This window comes from Sciurus vulgaris, assembly GCF_902686455.1.
Source record: "Sciurus vulgaris genome assembly, chromosome: 1".
Taxonomy (NCBI): domain Eukaryota; kingdom Metazoa; phylum Chordata; class Mammalia; order Rodentia; family Sciuridae; genus Sciurus; species Sciurus vulgaris.
Window position 1 is genome coordinate 47,094,760 of NC_136461.1, and position 16,840 is coordinate 47,111,599.

The following is a 16,840-nucleotide window of genomic DNA, read 5'->3' on the forward strand; positions in this document are numbered from 1 at the left end:
CAATGTCCTCCTTGCTATTTCTTGCACACACCAAACATACTCTCCTTTCAGGTCCTCTGCATTAGCCACTTCCCCAGATATCCACAGAACACGCTGCCCTCCTCCCTTCCAGATCCTGTTCAGTGAGGTCTTCCTTGACAACAGTACCCCTTCTCTGCCAACAATCCCTCTCCTATGCTTTTTACCTATTTTATTTTTCCTTTAACATGTCGATTGATGCCAGGATGCTATATGGTTTGTTGTTGCTGTTTGCATTATGTAACTAGAATGCTAGCTCCGAGAAAACAAACTGCTTTGTTCCTTGTTCATTCCCCAGCAACAGAATATACAATGGCAGATTTCCAATAAATACTGATCAGACAAATAGATGAACAGATCACAGAGATTCTTCTTCCTTAAAATCACATACTAACCAGGCATGGTGGCACACACCTGTAATCCCAGTGGCTCAGGAAACTGAGGCAGAAGGATCACAAGTTCAAAGCCAGCCTCAGCACCTTAGTGAGGTTCTAAGCAACTTAGTGAGACCCTGTCTCAAAATAAAAAATAAAAAAGGCTGGGGATGTAGCTCAGGGATTAAATGCCTGGGTTCAATCCTCAGTACCAAACAGAACAAAACATACCACTATATTTCTACTTTTCTAATGATAATCATATTCCTTGCATTAATCATTTTGTACTTATCTTACATCATACAAGTATCAAGAACCACATATTACTCCTCTGGACCCCCTGCACTCAGCACCATTTCTTGGCTTTTAACAAGTACTGAATACTCCTTGAGCTGAATTTGAAGTCATATTGAAAGATATTTCTATGATACACCTGGTCTATTGTGTTCTCCTGCAGCAAACAGCCCAGTACCAATTCTTAAATTGCTAAAAATGTTCTGCTTTCATACCACCTAGCACATTCAATGCAAATGAAACAGAAGATCATACTGCCTTGCTCAGAAACTTGTGACATCCAGTTTGTCCTGATGTGGAAGCTGCGGAAACATTATGAATGATATAACAAATCAAAAGATTTTCAGAGGACAGTGAAAACTACTTGCAAGAAAGCTGCCTGGGTTTGACCCATTAATCAATTCTATTAAAAAAAAGTCAGAGAGCATCCAAACCACTCTATCTTTAAAAGAGGACAACAAGAAGCAAACTAACATGAGATTATTTTTTCTAAGAAAACAACTGGAATTAAAACCCATTTCACCTAAACTTTTGTACAATTCATTAACTGGTATTTTTAACAAAAGGCTTATATCACCAAGGAAAATTTAAATTATAATCAATGTAGTAAACATATATCAATTTTAAATTTCAGTTTTAAACTTTTATCAAATCAGTTAAAATTAAAAGTCATCAATAAAGGATTAAATCTTCACTACTGACAAAAGTCAACTAACAGCAATTACTCTCCAAGACTTGTGGATATGCAGGATTATACTTTTCGGCCCAATCTTTTGCAAACTGATAATCCATAATCATAGTAATCAAATAGTTGACATACTAGAACTTTATGCAAAAGAAATAACAGCATTAAAGATAAGTGATAGAGCAAAAATAATTACCTGCCTCATACAGTGTTAACTGACCTGTGGTATGAGCCTATCCAAGTGTTCAGCTCGATTTCCATGAGAAGGGTGTGTAGATAACCATTCTGGTAACTTGGGATGACCATGGAGGCTATCTGCAAATTCCATCTGCTGCCAAAACACTGAACTGGCTCTTACATCCACACAAGCCTATAACAAAAATTAATAAAAGCACACAATGAACTGAGTTATGAGGATATATTATTAAATATACTTTTATGTCACTACATGTTTTTAAAACATTTTCAACCACTGTTTTAATACACACAGAATATGTTCATTGATTTTAAAAATTCAAATACTCTGATATTATAAAAATAAGAGAACACCAACACCCTCCATTCTTACTCTTTCCCCTACACAACACTCACAGTAATCCTACTCCCCAAAAATAACCCACTATTCTCAATATGATGGATATTAAGAATATGTACTAAGGGTAAAATCTTCTATACAAATTAAAATTTTTATGCTTATGTAAAAATACATTTTATAAATTTTAATGTTTTAACATATAACAAGTTATCACACTGCTCTAAAGGTATTTTTCTCTTAATCTATACCACTAGAATAATTAGAAGATTTCAAATAAACATGCAGAAACAAAAACGTTATATTTTAATGTACATTAACTTATCTACTTTTCCTCAATGTGTATGAGAAATAATATATTTAATTCATTCAGAATATCTTTTAAAAGTAATTTTAAAGGACATATATGGATCTTATGTACATGTGCCTACACACACACAATTCCATCACACCTGTGTGCACATACTTGAATACACACAGAATATTTCTGGAAGGCTAGTTAAGAAACTGTTGTTAGTAGTCACCCTAAGAGTATTTGATGATAAAGAAGAAATAAAAATTTTACTTCTAAACTATATTAAAATGTTTATAACAAAAATTATTGTTAAATCCTCCATAAGGTAACAATATTTTCATAAGCCTGTTCAGTTTCTTCACATTTCTTAATTTATTCTAAGAAATAACTGAAAAATAAGTGCTTACATAAGTGATTACATATTTTCCAAATATTTTACTTTTGATTAAAACAAAGAAAAATGTATCGATGCAAATGTGGTATCAAAAAGCCTTACAATAGTGTGACTGTGACACCCAAAGAGGCAAATATGGCACATCTCATGCTAATACAAGTAGTCTACATTGATGCTACATCAATTCTTCTCCAACACAAGCTAAAATATATTCAAATACTGGGAAAATTTAGAAAAAAATAATTTGAAATACAAGTAAATTTTATTCAATATTCAGAGAACTACGATGAAGATCTTTGATTACCCTAAGCTTCCTACTGCACAAATATGGATATACAGGTATATGTGTGTATAAACTGGAGTATATAAGATGAATACATACATCAAATATACAAAGATATGACCCATGTTTTATATATACATACATATCTATAAATGCACAAGTTATGTGTACATCATATATATCCACATAGAAATATTTATGGCTAAATTCCAAATACCCACAGGAATATGTCTGTCAATAACAGGGCATGGCATTCACAATATAAATTGTTTTTCTCAAGCTGAAACAAGTAAGTAAGGTAATTTAAAATAATTCATAAAAATATAAAATGACTTGAAAGAATTCCAACTGAAATCATATCATTTATAAAGCACAGCTTAGCTAATAGGGTAAAAAAAATGAAATACTGAAAACTGTAAGATAACACTTCAATAGAATTTACAAATTCATAAATTATCTTAAATACATAAGGTTTGCTTAGAACATAATTCTGAAAACATTCACACTTAGAAATAAGCTTGAGATATCCATGTGCTCATTCTGAATTTCATTAATTCAGAATGAAATCTGAATTAGAAAGGTAAAACAATGGTCTCACCCCTTCCCCTCCCCTAAGTCTGCCCAGTACAAGATAGAGCTTTCCCTGGGCCCACAGGTATTAGAAGGGAAAGGAGAATGGAGCCAGTCATCCAATTTCCCTAGTACTTCCAGAGGCTTCCCAGGGAGCACTAGGGCAATGGCACAGCTAGATTACCTAAAAGAGTAAATCTCATGTTAAATGTTAATGCTATTAAAAAAAAAAAAAAAAAAAAAAAAAAAAGGAGAGAGAGGAGTGACAACTATAGACCAAATGAAAACATTTTAAAAATAAACATTCACTTTATCATAAGCCTCACTAGCCTCAACAAAAATAACAGCAAATATAAGGAACTTGAGTTTGTCAAACATATGTAAATACAGAAAGAAAGAAAGAAAGAAAGAAAGAAAGAAAGAAAGAAAGAAAGAAAGAAAGAAAGAAAGAAAGAAAGAAAGAAAGAAAGAAAAAGACTTTCTAGTCAAGCTTTCCTTCTCAGAACCAGTAATGACTACATCCAACCAGAGAAACACAAGTAACATGTTTCGGCAAAATGTTTTGTAAGGCAGAAAACTGGGCTAATGGAAAGACCATAGGTTTTAGAACCAAAAAGATTTGAGTTCAAAATACCAGTTACTCTTTTAAGTAATAATCAGTTATATGACACCATATGCCAGGTACTATAGGATACTATAAACATTAACTCACTATATTAACTCACTTAATCCTCATATCAACATTATGAGATAAGTACAGTTATTATCCCCATCTTAAAGAGCAGATGAGGAAATTAAGGTTCACAACTTGGTGAGGTTTACAGAGCTATTTAGAGCCACAATTTGATCCTAAGTAATCTGGTGCCAGAGTTTGTGCCTGTGAGCCAAACATTCAGTCTCCAGAGTCTAAGATTCATTTATAAAACTGAAATTAAAGCAGTAGATTATTAGGATAATAAAATGTGATAACTTGCAAAATAGTCCGGAACCCAGAATATAGTAAATAATATTTCAAGTCCTCCTTTCCCCTGATGAGCAACCAGAGGCATGTGGTAGTTAGAGGATGCTATATCTGGTTGTAAGTAATGATGTCATAAATTTATAAGTGAAGAAGGATATAGTTTAATCTCGACTACAGTAACAATATGCATTAATATACATTAAGGGACATATTAATTGACAAAGAATTTGCTACTATTCAATTAGAAACTCAATTAGATATGATATTCAATTAGATATGATATTCATAAAGAGTGTATCAGTATAAGAACTTTCCTTATAGTATGAACATTTCTCAATGCCAAAACAATACAGAGAAGAATATATAACAAAGCTAGACCACATTGAAGCCTACCTGTACTCTACTTGTAGACAAAATGTTCATTAGAAATAAAACATGAAAAGTGTCTGAATTTTGCTATTTCCACTTATTAGACTCTCCAACAAAATTTGTTCAGTCCTCACTCCCTGAAAGAGGTTAAGTCTTGGTATTAGCCTCTCTGAATTCTTTTGACTGTAATTAACACCTTACACTTGCTCCAATCATTCTGGCATTCTCTCCTGTATCCCACATAGACTTACAGTAGATAAAATAATTGTGTGAGATAATACTACAAAGGACTATAGCACAGGATACTTGGATTCCTAGAGCTAGAAAAAAAACTTGAGATAAGATTTGAAGGGACAAAATCAAATACAAAAATTGGCATTATTTTAGAAACAATACTGCAAAAGACTAAAATTGTTTCCAATGGGTTAAAATAAGACAGTTTCACGTCAGAAATGAACATAACTCTACTCTGGTACTTACTATCTGAGAGATCTCTGCAAGCTACTTAAGTTCTCTACCACTCAGTTTCATCTATAAAATGATAATAACAGGACCTACACCTTACAGGGAACCCCACAACATAAGTAACATATTCAGAACAGTGTCCAGCATGTGAGAAAATGTTAACTGCCACTGCTATAATGACCATCATTAAGACCATCATCAGTGTCATTAGCACACCAATGTCTTTTTTGTCATCTACCAAGAAACTAGCTCATTTCAGTCTCACACACTCACACAGCTTCATCATTTTCCAACATCACTGACGGCATCAGTTGCTAAAACTCACTTTATTTTGTGACCCACTTCTCTAATATTTTTCCAGAAAATAATTTAAAATTTCTCCTTCCCAACTGAATATGACACAGTTTCAAGACAGCTTCATCTAAATTAGTCACATTATTTGCTAATCCTTCTCACTGATAAAAACCAAATCTGATTTACCGTAAAATTTTATATGTCCCTACACAAAGGAGAAATGGGAGCAAACTGTGGTTCATTTAATTTTAAAATTTTTTGCCCAAATTTTCTGTATCTTTTGATTGCTAACATTCCAGTTCATCAATCAGTACAATAAAGTTTTAAGTAAAATTTCATGTACCTATTTTTTTCTATGTTAAATAAATTTTATAATAAAATTCAACACTCAGAGCAGTAGCAGTTAAAAATTAGGCGAATATTCATTTTTCTGGGTGATAACATTAAGTGCAAAAAAAGATTTCAGGCATAAGGTACGCATTATGAAAGTTACTTTATAACACACCTATAAATTAGATGTTCTCATTTATTTTTTCCTTCTTAGATGAATAACTAAGTCAAGAACCTAAGAGAGTAATACAAATAAAACATAAAAATAGCTCCCTATAACTAAGGCTCAGAATACTAACCTGGAAAACAAATGCCAGGGATCTTGCTACTAGGCATGTTAATAAATTAGTTCACCTCTCTGGACTCTAGTTTCCTTACCAATAAAATAAGAAGGTGGATTATACTAGCTCTAAATTTCCCTTCCGCTCAAAAAATCTGAATCTCTAATCTATTATTTTACATAGTTTACAATTTTAAATTTTCTTATTTCTGTGAGGAAAGTAGATTCAGCAGGGTACCTAATTCCCTCACTAGATGGTGCTATTGGCACAGTTATCTCGGGTTAGTTAAAACAGCATGCAGTGTTTCCCAAAAGGGCAAGATAGGTTCCAAGAGCCAATTTGTCCCGAGGCTTTTCAGCCACTTTACAATATTTATCGTCCCTCATCCCCACCCATTAAACACAGTAATCTCCCCTACACACCTCCTTAATTACTGTAACAATAAAAAGTAATCACATATAACGCCCTCCTAAAAGGATGCCCTCAGTTTAGAACCACTTAAAAAAAAAAAAAAAAATTCAAACTTAAAAAACAGATCCTCAAATAGTCTAGATGCTTGTGAAACCTTTTTAAAAGTTAATTTCTGTAACTGACTGTAAACTGGCAAAATTTGTTTATAGTGACAAATGAATATGCACTATTACAGTTTGGATGTGAAGTATCCACCAAAATCTCATGTGTGAGACAATGCATGAAGGTTTAGAAGAGAAATGATCGGGTTATGAGAGCCTTAACCTAATCAGTGAACTAATCTCCTGATGGGATTAACTGGGTGGTAACTGAAGGCAGGCAGGGTATGGCTAGAGGAAGTGGGTCATTGGGGGCATGCCTTTGGGGTATATATTTTGTATCTGGCAAGTGAAGTCCTGTCTCTGCTTTCTGATCATCATATGAGCCACTTCCCTCTGCAACATTCTTCTGCCATGATGTTCAGCCTCAACTGGAGGCCTGAGGAATGGAGCTGGTTATGGACTGAAAACTCTGAAACCGTGAGCCCCAAACAAACTTTTCCTCCTTAAAATTGTTCTTGTCATGTCTTTATGGTCACAGCAGTGAAAAAGCTGACTAAAACATGCACAGTCAACAAAATCAAATACTTAAAAGGATATTTTTTCATAATAATTAATAAAATAAATGAGAAACTCTATCTCCTTCTGCCCTTTCAAGCCCCAAACATTGACAACCAGTTGTATAGGATTCTTCTGAAACACACATTCAAGTAAGCACAGAGAAAAGGTCGATCTATATTCCATGTAAAGGTTCCCCAAGAAAGCTCACTCACCATTCTTAATCTTACAGTGAAGTTCACTATCACAGCCTATGCAGACACAGCTTCTGATATATCTCCTAATGCCTTATGAAATATGGAGAGATAATCATGAATCACAAATTAAGGAGCTTATTATATAGTTTCAGTCATGAAAGAATAGTCCTAGACCAATGCTCTCATTTTTAATTTCTATAAAGCTGGAAAAAAACAAATAAGGCAAATGTATTAAGTAGGACAGAACTGTGATACCTCACTGAACATGACCCCAAGATGTGCCTCTTTTCTCTGCATAGGAGAGTTTCCTGACTACAGCATGGGCAGGCAGAACCCAAGCACAGCATGGCAAGTCTCAGTGAGAGGAGTTAGGAGACAGGAGTTGAGAGATGCAGAAGTGGCTGAGATTTGTGTAATAAGGTACCAAAAGGAAGCAAGGCCCCCAACATTGGTATAGAGGTTCTATTCAGATAACTCAAACTGGACTTCACTGAAATGAAATGTCTGCTCTGCAAATGTACCAAAAAAAAAAAAAAAAAAAAGAAAGAAAGAAAGAAAGAAAAAGAAAAAGAAAAAAGCAGCAAAAAAATTCTATTAAGAAAAAAAAGACAGACCACAAAGAAAAACTATTTTCAAATCATACATACAACAAACAACTGTGTATAAAACATGTATGGAGCATTCTAAAGTTAGTAGTAAAAAAAATCAACCAATCCAATTAGAATATGGTAAAAGTGTTTGACAGATAGTTAAATAGAGAAATACACATAGGCAAGTAAGCACATAAAATCATTAGTCAGATAATAAAACTCTGAATCTTCCAAAATGAGAAGTCAACAGATAATATCTAAACTTAATGAAGAAATTTCAAAATAAACATATTACATAAAAATACAGTAGTAAATAGCTAAAAGAATTAAAGATGAGTATGTAAAGTGAGGCAGAGAAGGCCATTATTTTCCATTATGAATTCATAATATTTACACCTTTCTATACTATATCTATACTATATTGAAATGGGTAGCTACACACACACACACACATACACACACACACACACACACACACATACACACATATACACATTTAAAAGGGAATGTGGTTAATAGTTTCAAATGCTACTAAGAAGTTGAGTGAGAAAAAGAATTTCTGCATGGAATATAACACACAGGTAAAAAAGCTGATTAGAGAAACAAAACTGATAGAGGAACAGAGGCATGGACCTTAAAATCAAACAAACTTGGGTTTAAATCATAGCAGGTACAAAAGGTATTTGTACCTATAAGCAAGAAACTGAGAACCTATGAAGGTTTCAACAGCTTCATCTGTAAAATGGGGATGATGGACATAACAATAACCACTTTACAGAATTACTATATGACAGATCAGATTATGTAATATATATATAAAACACTAAGCATAACACTGGCATATAATAAGTATTAAAGGGCAGATAATGGTGCTATTATCCAAACAGGTGCTATCACAAAATAAATGGCAGTATAAATAAAATGTGAGCCTTTTATATTGTTTTTATTTTTTGACAGGAAATAAAAACTTGTATTTCAGAGATGGCATTTTTATATCATAAGTGTTCCATAACAAAGACATTATCTGCACTGCTACATATTTATGACAACATCTATAGCAATATCTCTTTCTCATTTGAGCTAAGTAGTCCATGTTATCACAAGTGGCAGAAAAGTCACGTACTACACAACACAATAATGTCTAGTGCACTTTAGAAAATGGAATCACAGTTTTATCTATCCAGATATATCTTTTTAAAAAAATGGCTTGTATGTCTCAAATAATCAAAGAAATATCAGTATTTCTCCACTAATTTCTCTAACTTCATTCTTCTATTTAAAAACTTACCAAGTTACCCCAAAACACAAAATTGGAATTTTTTAATTTTTTAATTTTTTTTTTTAATTTTTTAATTTATTTTCATTGTAAACAAAAGGGATACATCTTGTTTCTCTGTTTGTACATGAAGTGGAGGCATACCATTTGTGTAATCATACATTTACATAGTGTAATGGTGTTTGATTCATTCTGTTATTTTTTCCTTCCCCCCACCTCTTCCACCCCTCTTTTCTCTCTATACAGTCCCTCCTTCCTCCATTCTTGCCCCCCTCTCATCCCCCATTGTGTGTCATCATCCGCTTATCAGCAAGATCATTCATCCTTTGGTTTATTGAGATTGGCTTATCTCACTTAGCATGATATTCTCCAATTTCATCCATATGCCTGCAAATGCCATAAGTTTATTGCTCTTTATGGCTGAGTAATCTCACCCTGCACGAAACTCAACTCAAAATGGAACAAGGACTCTAGAATCAGACCAGAGACCCTGCATCTTATAGAAGAAAAAGTAGGTCCAAATCTTCAACATGTCGGCTTAGGATCAGACTTCCTTAACAGGACTCCCATAGCACAAGAATCAATAACTGGGATAGATTCAAACTAAAAAGCTTTCTCTCAGCAAAGGAAACTATCAGCAATGTGAAAAGAGAGCGTACAGAGTGGGAGAAAAATCTTTGCCACTCATACTTCAGATGGAGCACCAATTTCCATAATATATAAAGAACTCAAAAAACTCTACACCAAGAATACAAATAACCCAATCAACAAATGGGTTAAGGAAATGAACAGACACGTCAAAGAAGAAGATCTAACAATCTACAAGCAATCAACAGATATATGAAAAAATGTTCAACATCTCTAGTAATAAGAGAAATGCAAATCAAAACTACCCTAAGATTCCATCTCACCCTAATTAGAATGGCAACTATCAAAAATACAAGCAACAATAGGTGTTGGTGAGGATGTGGGGGAAAATGGTACACTCATACATTGCTGGTGGGGTTGCAAATTAGTGCAGCCACTCTGGAAAGCAGTGTGGAGATTCCTTAGAAAACTTGGAATGGAACCACCACTTGACCCAGCTATCCCACTCTCTGGCCTATACCCAAAGGACTTAAAATCAGCATACTACAGTGATGCAGCCACATCAATGTTCATAGCTACTCAATTCACCATAGCCAGATTGTGGAACCAACCTAGATGCCCTTCAAATGATGAATGCATAAACAAAATTGAAATTTGATGATTTAAAGCAATAATGTCTAAATTTGCCTGGGTATCGGAATCACATGTTTGCTCTTAAATATTTTCAGATCAGAACTTTATCATCTGTAGGACCCCCAAAAAGGAGACCCCAACTCTATCCCTCAGATCGACGGCAACCCCAATCAACCACAGGAGGCGTCACTTGATGCAAACCGCAAGAGGTGTTTATTCCAGCGCGCTGGGACCCAACTCATGACTCATGCAGGAGTCCAGGAGTCCAGTCCCTAGCAGAAAATCATACAAGTTTATAAAGGCAGAAAACCACACATCGGGAGGGGTCGCACATGAAAGGGAGAAAAAGGGAAAAAAAAGAAAAAAAGCGGGAACAAAGCTGCCGGGAAATTCCAAAGGGGGTCTGAGTTGTCTGATAACATACAACATGTTTCACAATGTTTTACAACAGGGCGTAGATTCTGGTCAATAGTTTCTGGTAATCCTACTGTTTGAGCACTATCTAGCTATCTGGCTCAATTTACTCTTTTATTCTCTGTTTGGGGCTGTTTCTTGGAACAGCTTTAGGGGCTTTGTTCCCATTACTGGGAGGAAGACCTTAGGGAGTTGAGATAAAACAGCTTAAAAAAATGTCCATTCTTTCAATCTACCTACTAAATCAGAATTTCCAAGTACAGAGCCCACAGTATCTATTTTTTAAAATCAATCCAGTACCCCCCAACAAAAGACAATCTGCAAAAAAAGAAAATAAAAGTCAACAGAAGAGACAACATTCAACTTACCATGAGGTAAGAAAATGTAAATTTAAAAAGCAAGGAGCCCAGTGTGGTAACACAGGCCTAAGATCTATAATCTCAGCTCCTTAGGAGACTGAGGCAGGAGAATCTCAAGTTTGAGACCAACCTGTGCAGTTTAATATGACTTTACCTCAAAATAAAATAAAAAGGACTGGTGATGTGGCTCAGTGGCAGAACACTTGCCTAGAATGCACAAAGCACTAAGTTCCATTCCCAGCACTGAAAATTAAAAAAAAGGAGTCAGACGTCTTTTCTGTCCAAATTGACAAAAAGTTAAAATGACTGAAACAGTACTGATGCGGGTACGAACAAAAAGGGCATTCTCACATATTGGTGAGATCTGCTATTAACACTGTAGAATAATTGGAAGTATGTTCTAAATATAAAAATAAAAATTCTACCAATCTTACTTGTTGTTACCCTTCCTAGAGCAATAAAAGTCCATGGGGTTTAAGGAAATATGAGTAAGACAACAATCACAAAAAGAAAAAAATCCTGAAAATAACCCAAATTTTAATAGCAGATAAATAAATGTATCATCCCTATTATGCAACATTAGGTAGTTATTAAAATAACTAATTAAGGAACTTACTCTTCTAGTTGTGAAAAAGTAGCTTGCAACAGAACAATGTTTCTGCCATACACAATAAGAGTATTTGGTTAACAAGCCAAGGCTGGAGAAAAGAAAAAAATCCCTGAAACAAGGAGAGCTCCATAAGGTGAACCTCCCTTTCTGAGTGTCATTCTTTCCCCTCAAAGAATGTGAGGAATTTTAAGCAATGAAAAGCAAGAGGCTGAAAAATCTGAGCAGAAAGGTGGCAAAGGAGTGTGTAGCTGCCTGGTGGGTCTAGAGAACCAAAAACTTCAGAATCAGACTCATCAGAGCTGCTAAATTTGAGAAGTCAAGCTTCTAAAGGCAAGGAGGGCACAAAGCCAACACTTGATTCTCGTTCACAGAGGTATCTGCCATTATTCAGCCACCCAAGTGCAACAGGTAAAGTGAAACAGGAAGCAGCTAAACCTGGGTGTGGTAGCACATGCCTGTATTCCCAGGGTCTGGGAAAGCTGAGGCAGGAGGATTCTAAGTCTGAGGACAGGCTGGGCAATTTTGCAAGACCCTCAGAAACTTGGCAAGACTCTGTCTCACAATTAAAAATTAAAAAGGAATGGGGCTGTAGCTCAGTGGTAAAGCACTCCTGGGTTCCATCCCTAGTACCCCCTGCCCCCAAAAACAGTATCCAAAAAACTGGGTAGAGAGTTCAACAATTTCAGCAGAACCCTGGTACTGTGAGAATAAAAAAACAAAGCTGAGGACCACTAAAGAGAAGGAAGACAGTGCACACTCCAGGCCTTTGGGAAGCCTGCCTAGAGGGCAGTACTCTTAGAAACAGGGTATACCTGACAAAGATAGTAGGTAGGGTCCTGATTGACTGAAATGACCTACTTTACTCTAAATGCCATCAAATACAGGGAGAAATTCCTCGAATGAAATAAAAAGTTAATTAGAGCCAAAATATCTATCTATATGTAATATCCAGCAATCAAAAATAATCAACTAAACTAAGAAAAAAGACCAAAGGCAAAATAGAAAATAGAAGCAAACCCAAACAGAATCCAGACATTAGAATTACCAAAAAGGGATGTTTAAAAATATTAAGATTCACATATTCAAGAAAATATAAAGAAACATATTACAAGATGGAGAATTTCACCAAGGAACTGAGATTTATAAGAGAGAATCAAATGGAAATTCTAGAATGGAAAGACACAATAACTGAAATTTAAAACTTAAAGATGAGTTTAATACAGAATGGAAACAGCTGAATATAGGATTAGTGAACTGCATTACTGTGCAGGTGAAAAACACACATCTTGAAACACAAACGTGTAGAAAATACAAAAATAAAAAGGAAAGAGACACATGACAGTTTAACATATCTGTAATCCTGATACCAGAAGGAGAGAAGAGAATAAGTAAAGCCAGTGCAATTCATTAAAAGATAATGGCTGAGAATTTCCCAAACTGATGAAGAATATCCAACCACAACACGCACAATAAATGAAAAGAAAACGTAAGTAGATATATCACAAACTACAGAAAAGCAAAGACTAATAGAAAATTTTAGCAGCCATGGAAAAACTAAGGAACAATGGGAAAACTTATAGCTGATGTGGTGGAAGCCCTCTTCAAAGTCTGTTTAACCTGGTTAGTATCTGTGCGCGCAAGCAGGACTCTGCCGGACAACATGGCACCTTCAGTGACCAGGTACCCATGCATTTCCCAGACAAAAGGCAAGGTGGCACACAGCACGCATGTGCAACTCACTGACACTCAGGGCACATGGATGACCCTGACAAACCCCCTTCCCCAGTGGGCAGGCACAGTTCTGTCCTAAGTTCCTTATGATTTTATAGTATAATACTCAAGCAAAATGTATTTTTCCATAAAGGGGAAACAAAGGGACTAATATGTAATGGCGTGGGGGGAGGGGGACTATCAGGGGCTGTATAAGACAAAAGGGTCCCTCTGCATTAGGGGCTTGGACTGTGGATGAAAATCAGTCAAGTCTGTGCTGGTACGAAATAAACACTGCTTCCTATTGAACACTCCATGTCCTGTCTTAAAAGAAACACTGAAGTCTTAAAAGAAACAATAAAATTAGAAAATGCAGGAATGTCATCATTAACATGGTGAAAGAAAATAATTGCTAATTTAAAATTTGTGCCCTGGAAAAATATTCTTTCAAAGAATGTGAAGCTTCCAGAAGAGACAGAAAAGGGAAGTGGTCATGTGAACATAACAGCAGATAAAAATAATAAAAAACTTGATTAAGAATAACAGCTAATTGATGATATTGGCAAGTATAGAAAAATACCAAGTCAAAAGAGAATTAAATATCAAAAGTTTTTTAGAGTAAATAAGACAAAAGGTCATGGCTTTCTGGCCTAAGGATACTGCCCAGCTTCCACAAAGTTGCCGTAAAAGGTAGTGGAAAACAATAGTCCATCAGCTACAGTTCCAGAGCTCAGGGATGGAAAAGCAGTGAGAATTCTATAAGAGGAAATTCTTACAGTGAGGGAACAAAAGGCATGAGAAACTGTCTGCTCTGCCCAAATTATCTAATGGGGAGGAGGAAAAATGCACTGAAGGTACTCTGGGGGACTGTTGAAAAGTTGGCAGAGAATAGACAGACATCCACTTTTAAAAGAGGAACCCAGGAGACCAGATCTATGAGTCTGCAGCCTTTTTTTTTTTTTTTTTTTTTTTTTAACCAATGCATTCATCAAACAAGAGAAGTTTAGGCAACAAAAAGCTGAAACAATATGGACTTTTAGTTTCTGTGGAGAGAACCTGAAGCCAGCAGCACGATGTGAATTTAAGAGGAGACCCTCAGAAACGAATATGAAGAATGGGCTTCATCTTTGCCTAAATCCTTGATTGCCAAACATACCATGATAAGATCCCTGTTCTTAGAAATTATTTAATATTAACCTCGAGTAGATTTGAATAAGTTAAATATGAATATTATTATCCTAAGAGGAAAAATTTAAAAATAATGCAAAGACCTCTCCCTAGAAAGTCAGTTGTACAGGAGACTAATATATACTGATTAACCCAAAAGAAGGCAAAAAAGGAGGAACATAGAAACAAAAACTAGATAAGACAAATAAAAAATAGCAAATTGGTAGACCTGAATACAACCATACTCAAAAATATTTAAATAAATATAAATGGACTATGCGCTTCAACCTAAAGGCAAAGATTGTGAGACAAATATAAAAGCAACAACCTAGCATATGCTATCAGTAAGAGGTGTCCTTAAACATAAAAAACTCAAAAGGCTAGAAAATAAATGAATAGAAAGAGATATACCAAATGAAGTAACTCATAAGAAAGCTGAAGTGGCTATATTAGTGTCAAACAAAATAGACTTCAAGTAAGAAGTATTACTAGAAACAAAAAAGAAATGTTTCTTCATGATTAATCAATTCAAGAGGATAAAATAAGCCCAAATGTATATGCACCTGATATAGAGCTTTAAATTATATGAAGCAAAAAGTAAGAGAACTGAAAGGAAAATAGACAAATCTTCAATTACAGTTGAAGATTCTGAAACTCCTCTCTCAAAAAGTAGACTAGTAGGCAAAAATCAGAAAGATATAAATCTGAATGACAGTGTAAACCAGCATAAATTAATTTGTATTTATCAAAAACACACACTTGACTACTACAAAACACATTTTTTTCTCCAAGTGATAGAATGTTCATCAAGACAGGCCAAATGTTGCACCACAAACCAACAGATTTTTACTAGATAAAGCTCTTACAGAGTATGTTTACTGGCCACAAAGGAATTAAATTAGGAATAAGCAACAATAAAACATTTAGACAAGCCAAAAATATCTGGACATTAAATCAATCATTTCTGAACAACCTAGAGATAAAAGAAATCACAAAAAAAATCAGAAAAGTCTTTACTTAAATAATGATATAACAATATATCAATGATATAACAATATATCAATGTGTCAAATTAACCTAAAATAATAGAAAATGGGAAATTTATAGCTTTAACTATTCTTGGTAAAGAACAAGAAAGTCCAAAACCAAGTGTCTTTAGTTCCCATTGTCATAGTTTAGATATTAGGTGTCCCTGAAATTTTCACATGTGAGACAATGCAAGAAAGTCCAAAGGGGAAATGATTAGGTTATGAGAGTTTTTAACCTAATCAGTGCACTAACCCCTAACAGGAATTAACTGGGTGGTAACTGTAGGAAGGCAGGGTGTGTCTAGAGGAAGTAGGTTACTGAGTAGGTATGCCTTTGGCATACATATTTTGAGTTGAGTTCAGCTCCTCTCTTTGCTTCCTGGTTCCAAATCCTGGGCTGCCTTCCTTTGCCACACCCTTCCACCCTGGTGTTCTGCCTCACCTCAAACCCAGAGCAATGGAGCCAGCCACCTATGGACTGAGACCTCTGAAACCAATAAGCCCCAAAATAAACTGTTCCTTCTCTAATTGTTCTTGTCATGTCTTTTGGTCTCCGTGACTAAAAAGCTGACTAACACACCCATCTTAAGAAAATGAAACAAAGGAAAATAATTACACCCAAAGTAGAAAAATTAGGCTTAATAGACATTTTAAAATCCAAATCCAAATCCACTCAAACAACAAAAGGACAAGTCACAGAATGATAGAAAATATATGAAATACACAAATCCTTGACAAAGCATTTGTATCCAGCAAGTACATAAAAACGTTTTATAACTCAAGAATAAGAAGGCAAATAATTCCATTTAAAAATGGGCAAAATATTTGGACAACTCACAAAGGAAAATATATAAATAATGCCCAATGTACACATGAAAATGTGCTTATACTAATATCATTAGTCAACAAGGAATGTCAATTAAACTCACAGACTAAAGACAACCCCTCAAAAGGCAAAGATTAAAGAAAAGAACAGGATTTCTGCTTATAAGAGATACACATTAAGAACATAATTTCTTACCATCTTCTCTGTTTGGTCAACCTTGTTTTCAAGAT

General features: G+C 34.9%; 1 protein-coding gene across 8 annotated transcripts in view; it reads right to left on the bottom strand.

Moving 5' to 3' along the window:
• OMA1 (OMA1 zinc metallopeptidase) overlaps nucleotides 1-16,840 on the bottom strand; it is a 128,875-nt gene that overhangs the window by 85,873 nt on the left and 26,162 nt on the right. For all 8 annotated transcript variants that reach the window (XR_013757531.1, XR_013757532.1, XR_013757533.1 and 5 more), the window contains one exon: nucleotides 1,592-1,741. Coding sequence is in view for 5 of the 8 variants with exons in the window: in XM_079101983.1 (XP_078958109.1) it covers nucleotides 1,592-1,741 (150 nt within the window). In the remaining 3 variants the exon portion in view is untranslated. The remainder of the gene's footprint in view (nucleotides 1-1,591; nucleotides 1,742-16,840) is intronic.